The sequence below is a fragment of the Lactuca saligna genome, chromosome 5, assembly GCF_052625555.1.
Source record: "Lactuca saligna cultivar CGN05327 chromosome 5, ASM5262555v1, whole genome shotgun sequence".
NCBI lineage: Eukaryota > Viridiplantae > Streptophyta > Magnoliopsida > Asterales > Asteraceae > Lactuca > Lactuca saligna.
The window spans coordinates 867,501-876,848 of record NC_136421.1 but is presented as its reverse complement, the minus strand read 5'-3'; the positions used below and the strand labels follow the sequence as shown (position 1 = coordinate 876,848).

The window sequence follows — 9,348 nt, the reverse complement described above, 5'->3', positions numbered from 1 at the left end:
AAGCGTGACTAGAATCGAAATTTCGTGCCATTGGAACGTATAGTGTGGGTTGATATAGAAGGTCTACCGTTGTCTGCTTGGAGTAAGGACTCATTTAGAAGAATTTTGTCTAAGTGGGGATCTATTGCTTAAATGGATGATTATGTAGGGGAAGATGTGTACAAGAATCGTGTTTGTATATTGACTACTGCTCAACAAATAATCTCTGATACGGTGAAGGTTAGGGTGGATGGTAAATTGTTTAATATCAGAATTAAAGAAGCCCCGGGGTGCACTCCTTCTTTTGTTTCAGATACTCCGAAATCTGATCCTGAAGGTTGTGAAGAGAGGAATGTTTTGGACGGTAATGATAATGATACTGGGACTAATTCTTCAACTGGTAATGCTGAAGAATCGTTGGATCCGTTTGGTATATATGAAACAATGGAAAGAATGAAGGCGGAGGAGAGAAGAAATAAAATATCAACAGGTTATCATGGTTGGGGTAAATCTAAAAAGCATATGAATGACGCTCAAGAATTGGAAGGGCAAAATGGGAATAAATCTGCTCGGTGACTGAAAAAATGCAGATAATGTCCCCAGTTCAGTCCTGTTCAGAACTGCAGGCAGGTCCACATCCATGCGACTCTCCAAATCAGATAGCAACAACTCCTATTGAGATTGTCCAGCAGTCTTCAGGATCTTCTAAAACAGCGCCTACTATTCCTATTACTGATGTGTCGATTCAAGCTTCTAATGCGCAGAACTTGGTACAGGCTCCGGTTATTTCTCATGATACTACTCCTATGAATAATGGTTCACATATTTCTCCTATTAATAGTGATTATAGTTTGGGTTCAGATTGTTGTGTTAGTGAAAATTTGGTGACTGCGGAAATAAAAAAGGCGATGGCAACGGGTCAAAAAGTTGGTTTTAAGATGGATGGATGTTTGGAACAAGTTACGCGAATGGTGAATCGGGAGGGAATTATAAAACAGTAATTAATGAATTGTTTGTCTCTGAATATCCAAGGAGTGAGTTGATTAGATAAGAGGGGATGGGTGCGAAATCGTTATGTCATAAATTTAAAATTAACGTTTTAGCTGTTCAAGAAACGAAGATGGAGCTTATTGATTTTTTGGTGGTTCGTTCTTTTTGGGGAAATGCTTCATGTTGTTATGCGTATTCTCCTTCTCGTGGCAATGCGGGGGGGTATTCTCGTCATTTGGGACCAAAATAGGTTTAATAAAAAAAAGGGTCATTTCATCGGATTGGTTTGTAGCAGTGGAGGGTGTTTGGATTTCTTCTGGGACAAAGGTTGTTTTTGTTTCTGTTTATGCTCCGCAAGGGACTGATAGAAAAACAGAAATGTGGGGAGAGATTGGTCAATTGATGAGTTCTTGTTCGGGGGAGTTTGTTATTATGGGAGATTTTAATGAAGTTCGTGATGAATCGGAACGTATGGGGTCTCAGTTTTATCCCGCTTCAGCTAGGGTCTTCAATCAGTTTATTGAGGATGCAAATATATTTGATATTGCTTTGGGTGGTCCTCGTTTCACTTGGAGCAATAAGTGGGGTTCTAAGTTTAGCAAGTTGGATCGGTTTCTGGTGTCAGAGAGGCTTTTGGTAGTATTTCCTCATCTCTCAGGGATGGTGTTGGAGAAGAGAAAACTGGATCATAGACCTATCCTATTGATGGAGCACTCTGTTGATTATGGTCCTAAGCCTTCTCGATTTTTCCATTCTTGGTTTAGCCATGCTGGTCTTGATGAGGTGGTTCACAATTCCTGGTCTTCAGTTATTGAGGGTGAGGATATACTTAATCCCTGGGTTATTTTTAAGAAGAAACTCCAGCTTCTTAAGTATAATCTTAGGGTATGGTATCATGTTGTTCGGGAGGGTATGGATAATAAAAGAAAAAAATTACAAGACAACATTGAATCGATTGATACCATTCTTATGGCGGGAGATGGTACAGTTAGCCTTAGGGAACAGCGAGTAACAGTCTTAAAGGAGCTGGCAGATTTAGATCACCTAGATAGAATGGATATAGCACAGAAGGCAAAAGTTCAGTGGAGTATTGAGGGGGATGAAAATTCTGCTTTTTTTCATGGTGCAATGAACAGGAAAAGGTGTCAACTAGCAATTAAAGGTGTTATGGTGGATGGTGTTTGGGTTGATGATCCGGGGAGGGTAAAAAAAGAATTTCATAATTTTTATAAATCCCTTTTTTCTAAGAACAGAGTGACACGCCCCTCCACAGATCCTTCTCTGTTTCATACTCTTTCAGAGGATCAGGTTCAGTTTCTACAGGCTCCTTTTACTATTGAGGAGATTAAAAGAGCGGTTTGGGATTGTGGTTCAGACAAGGCTCCTGGTCCAGATGGGTTTTCTTTTGGCTTTATTAAGCGTTATTGGGATCTTATTTCTCCGGATGTGGTGGCATTTGTACAACATTTTTATACACACTCTCTTATACCTAAGGGATGTAATGCTTTTTAGAAGAAACATGTATGCATTGGGTCCATTGGGATAGAGCTTTAGCAGATAAAAAAGAGGTGGCCTAGGAATTGGAAGCTTCTTCTCTTTTAACCGTCTGTGCGTAGAAGGTGGACAGGACCTTGGAGTGAGTTATTCGGATGTTAGCACAGCTTAGAGATTGGGGTGTGGATTTGGTCTCTTTGTGTCCGATTAGGGTTGGAGATGGAAGTAACACGTCTTTTTGGCATGGCATTTGGAAAGGTGATCAACCTCTAGCATCGTCTATTCCTAGGATTTATGCGTTGGATATGCATCGGAATGTCTCGATTAAGGAAAGGTTTATGGTTGGTTGGAGTGTTGCCTTTCTCAGACGACTTCCTAGAGTTGGTATTGAGCAGACCCAATGGGATATGTTTAGTGCTTTGGTGCAAGACCTTCAGCTTCATTCTTATCCTGATCAGCTCGGATGGTCTATGGATGTTTCAGATTCTTTTTCAGTTGCGTCTGCTAGACACCATATTGATAACGCTTTGTTGGTTACGGGTGGCGGTGAGACTGGTTGGAATAATTGGGTTCCTATCAAGTTAAATATTTTTATTTGGAGGTTACGGTTACGGAGTATCCCCACCAGAGAGAATTTATCTCATCGGGGAATTATGATTAACTCAATCATGTGCCCCATTTGTTCTAATTCAGTAGAGTCGATTGATCATTTATTTGCAGATTGTAACCAAATAAGAGATATTTGGTTTCGTATTACTGTATGGTGGGATGTCCAGATTCCAATCCAGTTGTCCATTGATTCCATTATGTCTTGGTCATAGTTCACAGGTTTGAAAGGCAGTCAAAGAAAAGCTTTCGAAGCGGTAATTATTACTACTTTTTGGTGCTTATGGAATTTTCGGAATGCTAGTATTTTTGGATCGTTGATGCCAAGGAAATCTTTACTTTTTGATCAGGTGGTTCAGACGTGTTTTTTTTTTATTTCTAATAGATGTAATAGAGCTAAGATATGATGGACTAATTGGCTTAATAACCCTATTAGTGCTTGTAAGATGTTGTAATGTCTCTCTTTTTCTAGCTTCTAGCTAGTTTTAATAAAAATCCCGTCGTTCAAAAAAAATAACCAATCAAAAAAACCGAACGCTTTAATGGTTCGGTTAACCAAACCAAAAAGAAGTCAAAAATATTGGTTAACCTAAAAATAAATCAATACAATTCATCAGTTTTTCGGTTTCGGATATTCTAAACACCTGTATTGGTGATTTTTCTCCGACTTTGAAGTTGTCAGCGTATATTATTGTGTTTTTATTTTTAGTACTATTATTATTATTATTATTATTATTATTATTATTATTATTATTATTATTATTATTCATTTGGAAGATTGTTGGGGATCCTTGAGAGCATTTTTCCAACAAGAAGAAAACTAGCGAAATTTACATTCATATTACTACAATTTGCTTTCGGGTTTATACTATTTATATTGCGATAAAACAAACATTCAATCATCAAATCAACTTCACCATACAATGTTTCTTCTTGCCTTGGACCGAAACTCCTTTTTGGTGATGCACCACGAGTTTGGAAAAGTGCTCAGCTGCACCCACCAAAAAAAAAAAAAAAATTAATATGTTATTTTTCACATATTTCCATGACTTCCTGGGACTAGACATGAATTAATATATTTTAACAACTCACATTGCCGAGAAGCTTTGCCCCATACCATGCAGAATTTGCACCATAAGGGGGTGGAATAACTCTTATTCCATCAGCTATGGATGGGGCAAGAAGATGGTGCAGTTCCTTCTTTAATCTTTCTGCAGGATGTGGGATATAATCAATATATACATGCATAATTAACTTTTCAGTTTACAATTTACATATAATTAAATAAAATAATAATAATGATAATAATACCTGGTAGTCCCGGTAAGCATGCACTTCCTCCAGCCAGGACAATGGTCTTGAACCAGCTTTCATCAGCACTCAACTCAGCAGCATGACAATGTTCAACACAAAGTGCCACTGCTTGATGCAATCCCATTGCACGCCTGGATTCAATGAATACCATCACAATAACAATAAGCTTTTCAAAAATCCTTTTACCATTGGACTGTGAATTCCAACCTTTTAATCATCTTATGGGGTTTGTCTATTTTGGTCCCTAAATTTAATCGCATTACATTTCATACCCTAGTTGTATTTAGATATTAAATCTCTATTATTGATGTTTATATTAGTTGATCTATTTAATCAAATATACAAAACAAAAACAAATGTATTTAGAAAAAGTTATATCATCCAAATGCATTTTCTAAACTTCGCAGTCACATAATATTTTATCGTTTTATTATTATTACTCCGCAACTGCATATGTGAAATTTTTATCATCTTTTATATTTTCAAAAAAGAAGACCCGGCACAGTTTTGTATGTTTGTGGCATTAGGTGTCTATAGAAGGATACATTATGTGTCCAATGGGAAAGAAAAAAACGACTAACCCAAAAGATGAACCAAACACTTTTACAAATTTAATTAACAAAATTAACTCTCTTTGTATGTCTCGAAGTGGATCAAAGATGTAAGAATTTTGACAAACGAACAACTTGAATATCATCATATGTTGTGTGATGAGATAAAAACGAAATATGGACTACAGGTTCAGGCTTTGTTTTTACAAATGTCCGTATTGAAATATTTTTATCTATTTAAATTTTATTGTCAAGTAATGTTTTTTTCTTGAATATATATAACATATGTTTAAATGAATGAGAAATTATATGAGGGGGTGTATAAAACATATAAGATAGATAAAGATTAATCAGTTCATTAAAAAAAAAAACATTTTGAAAATGTTAACCACGGGAGAAGGTTTATGTCAAATAAAGGTTAGGGGAAAAGTGATGCGACAAAAGTAATAAATCCTTGAGAGGTTATGCACTAAGAAAAAAAAAAAACAAAACAATTGAGTGATGCGAGACATACATTCCTGCGATACGTGGTTGGAAGAGAATTTCTCCTGTTTGAAAGCGCTCTTGTTTTAGAGTAAACCAACCTGCAGCCGCAACTTCATATGATGCTTCTGCATCCTTGCACAATTCCGCTTCATAGTCAACAGCTACATAACACAGGTTCTGCATCTCAAGTCAACCGCTTGACTTTTAGAATATGTAATAATTTTTTTTTCCTAAATCTACACCTATCCGTCAACTCCTTATCAGGTTCTATAACTGGACACTCTTGTCAAGTGAAGACTTTCATTTATTTCGAGTGATAATGTCATCACCCACATATCTAAATTAAACATAAATCCCGAAATATGATGACTTTTTTTGTTTATTTAAATAATATATTTGGTACTTCAAATGGAATTTTGTAATTACCTCCTTCAGTGAGCGCACAGTGTATAGCGAATCAAACTGTAAGTTTCTTTGCATCATTTGCTCCCTAAGGAATCCCGTAAGTTTCAAAGCTCCAACTCCCACAGATTCCACTCCCACTTTGCGCATTATCTTACCATGTAAAACTAGATATGCAAATAATGTTTTTTTTTTTTTTTTTTATATTACAAACTCAGATCAAACTTAAACCATATGCAGATGAAAAATGGCATACTTGGAACAACCGATGTTTGATGAAAACCTATATTCACAACGATTCCTGAACTTCTTTTTGCTGCGAACAAAGCTAAAGTTGCCTGAAATTAACATAATACAATTACAACATCAGGGGAATGGCACTCCTTCTATTTCCTTGCTTAATTTCAGTTTTTGGTTTTGGAATCAATGAATTAAAACCTGGCTGACTGCACAAACAGCCGGAACATTCATGCCAAATAATGCAGAGTATATGGCTTCTTTAAATTGTCGTCTGGCAGCTTTAGCAGCTTCAGTATCTAGTCAGACAAAGTCAGTCTTTTTTGTTATTAGATACCAAGTTTCATGCCTTTCTTCTTGATCTAGATCTACTACATGTATCAATTGTTAGAAGCATACCATCATATTGGGTGATTGGAATTGAGACAACAATCGGCTGTGTGGATGATTTCACCTGCATCCTGCGTCTCATTTAAATCTAAAACTTTTAGATATTGCATGTTGAGATCAGATGTGTAGGGTGTAGCAAATTAATTAAGGTAATCTCAACACCTGCTATAGATTGTCGCAAAAAAATGACGAAGCCTTGAGTACATGGGAGACTCGATATTACCAAATTCCTACATGCAAAGCCATAAATATCATCATATATACTAAATAAAGTTAGTTTATTGTATAAAGCATATAAATACTAGTCATTAATTAATAGTACTAAATCCAAACACATTACTTACCAAAAATGTTGCCGACCTCCCAGATGGAGAATCAAATTTGCTCCAACCAAATTTGCAGTAGCCAGAACCACCTTTGGCAACAAAACAAGGTGTTTATTAATTACAAGGCAGGCAACAGAATTATATTCAAACAGATACACACCATCAATGATTACAGCTCCAGGGGATAGTGCTCGTTGACCATAGATCTTCATAAATGATTGCATCTCAAAAGGATAAGTTCTACAATCACAAAACAAACAAGATTGTCGACAACAATAACTAACTAAGTGATGGTACCCATAAATACAAATGATGCCAAACCAATCAACTTATATTCCTTTCAAATTTCATATTAATTATTTTCAACGACGCTTCAAAAAATGAAATTTTACAGAAAGAAATAGTTGAGAAGATATATTAAGATTGACTGATTCATCGATGCAAACTAAAAGGGTAAATAAGAATCATACTGAAGAGGATAACCGGATCGCAAGCTAACTTCTGAAAAGAAAATAGAGTCCCAAGGAACATGCTGGTTCTGGAGGTAGGACACCCATAACCTATTATCAGATACGATTAATTTCCATGATTTGCAAACTGCCGTGAGCATAGCGACCTCCTTCGGCGCAAGCAACTTCAAGATTTGCATAAATATATCCATAGGAATCCTATCAAACTCCCCGGTCGACGACCAAGAATACATCTGATTCTGTTCGGAGGATAGAGATACATGAGATGGACCTGCGTAGTTCCAGTTTGCATTACCTCTACTCGAATTCGAATTCGAACGAGTTGAAACCGATTCCCAGACTTTCTTTAACAAATTCGACATCGATATTGAGATTTTTAGTTGCGACTAAGTGATACAGTGATGTGGGTGCCGGAGAAGGAGCTGAGGTGGGCGGAAGACGGCCTCTTGATCTTGATGTGGGTCCACTGTCTGTCGGACGCCGACGGTATCCGTATTTTGTATTGCTTCTTCTGGGTTGTCTAACAGCCTCTATTTGGTATTTGCATCAACACATTAATTTCCCTTTTAGCCCTTCTATGTTCATATAGTTACATTCTATTCCTTTTAGTTTGCAACGTAACGTGTAAAACGGACTGAATCGTTAAATTAAGGATCAAGTTATATCAATATTTATTTATTTAATAACGTATTCATATTACATGTCAACTGATGTATAATATTCATCTATACTAATGATTAAAAAAATACATTCAACAATGTGTGCATTTCTAATTATAAGTTTTCAACAAAAGCATATTTTATTTAACAAATAAATGATTTTACTTTTAATGAAAATATATTATTTTATTCAAAAGTTACATGTTCAACTATGCACAAACCATAATCGGAGTCGGCTTGTGCCTCATAACACGTGATAATGTCAAGGAACACCGTCCCTCCTTCCCGTTATTATATGTTAAAGGCTTTCGCATTACTTACTGTTACCACCATCACATTTGGTAACGATGTTTTTTTTGTTTTTTAGTCTCGTAACTCGTGTGGGCATTGCCCACACCCACCTCTCTGAAAGGTCATTGATTTGCTTACATTGTCGTGCTTACTAATATGCAAACGAACTCACGATTGAATGATAACATAAACAAAGATTTGGTCTTATTCATTTTGTTTATATTCTTTTAATGTTTTGTTTATTTCTTTATTTTTTATTTTGATGAAGACATTTGAAAAAAGAAATCATTTGAATTATTTGTGGATTTTTGGATATTATCGTATATATACTTATAAAGCTAGTATTTTTTTCTTGAATCTAATGCATTTAAACCCTCTTTTTTTTTTCTTTCACCACATTCATTTGAAACTCTCATGACTTTTCAATTTCTTTATAATAATAATTATAATTTGATAATTAGGTTAAATAAATATTAAATCTAAAGTGTAATCATATATAAACTAAATTTCAATATTAAAATAATATCTTTACTTCTACTTATAAAATTATGTTTTTTTAACTTTTAACATGTTATACTTAATTTATTAGTTTTAATATATTGTTGGATGTAAACTATTATCATTTTAAATGTATAATTTTTGAACAATTTGTATAAAATACTTAAATTATTAATTAAAATATAACATTATAGGTTCAACTTAAATATAAATTTTATTTAACTTAAACAACCCAAAAATTATTTTATAAATAGTTAAAAGTGATAAATTGTAGTTTCTTTCTAATAATGATTGTAAGTTGGTTAATAAGGTTAAATAAATATCAAACCTAAAGTATAATCATAAATAGACTAAATTATAATTTTAAAAAAAATATATTTACTTCTATTTATAAAGTTATGTCTTTAAATTTTAACATATTATATTTAATTTATTAGATTTAAAATGTTGTTGCATGTAAACAATTATTAGTTTAAAGCTACAACTTTTGAACAATTTAGACAAAATACTTAAATTGTTAATTTAAATGTAACATTACAATGTCAACTTAAATATAAATTGCAGTTTCACTAATGAAAGCAAATAATATTTTATAAATAATTAAAAGTGATAAGTTATAGTGATAAATGCAAAAACTAAATTGTAATATCAATTT

General features: G+C 34.3%; 1 protein-coding gene across 1 annotated transcript; it reads right to left on the bottom strand.

The window, feature by feature from the left end:
- Positions 1-3,890: 3,890 nt before the first annotated feature.
- Positions 3,891-7,772, bottom strand: LOC144997096 (actin-related protein 8-like). Its single transcript, XM_078956922.1, has 12 exons — positions 7,246-7,772; positions 6,936-7,015; positions 6,794-6,864; positions 6,612-6,679; positions 6,459-6,520; positions 6,261-6,358; positions 6,079-6,160; positions 5,847-5,989; positions 5,449-5,597; positions 4,381-4,514; positions 4,162-4,280; positions 3,891-4,060 (listed from the first exon to the last, which is right to left on the bottom strand). Exons 1-12 carry the CDS (start codon positions 7,605-7,607, stop codon positions 3,983-3,985), a joined length of 1,446 nt encoding a protein of 481 aa, XP_078813048.1. The 5' UTR covers positions 7,608-7,772; the 3' UTR covers positions 3,891-3,982.
- Between the last annotated feature and the right edge of the window lie 1,576 nt (positions 7,773-9,348).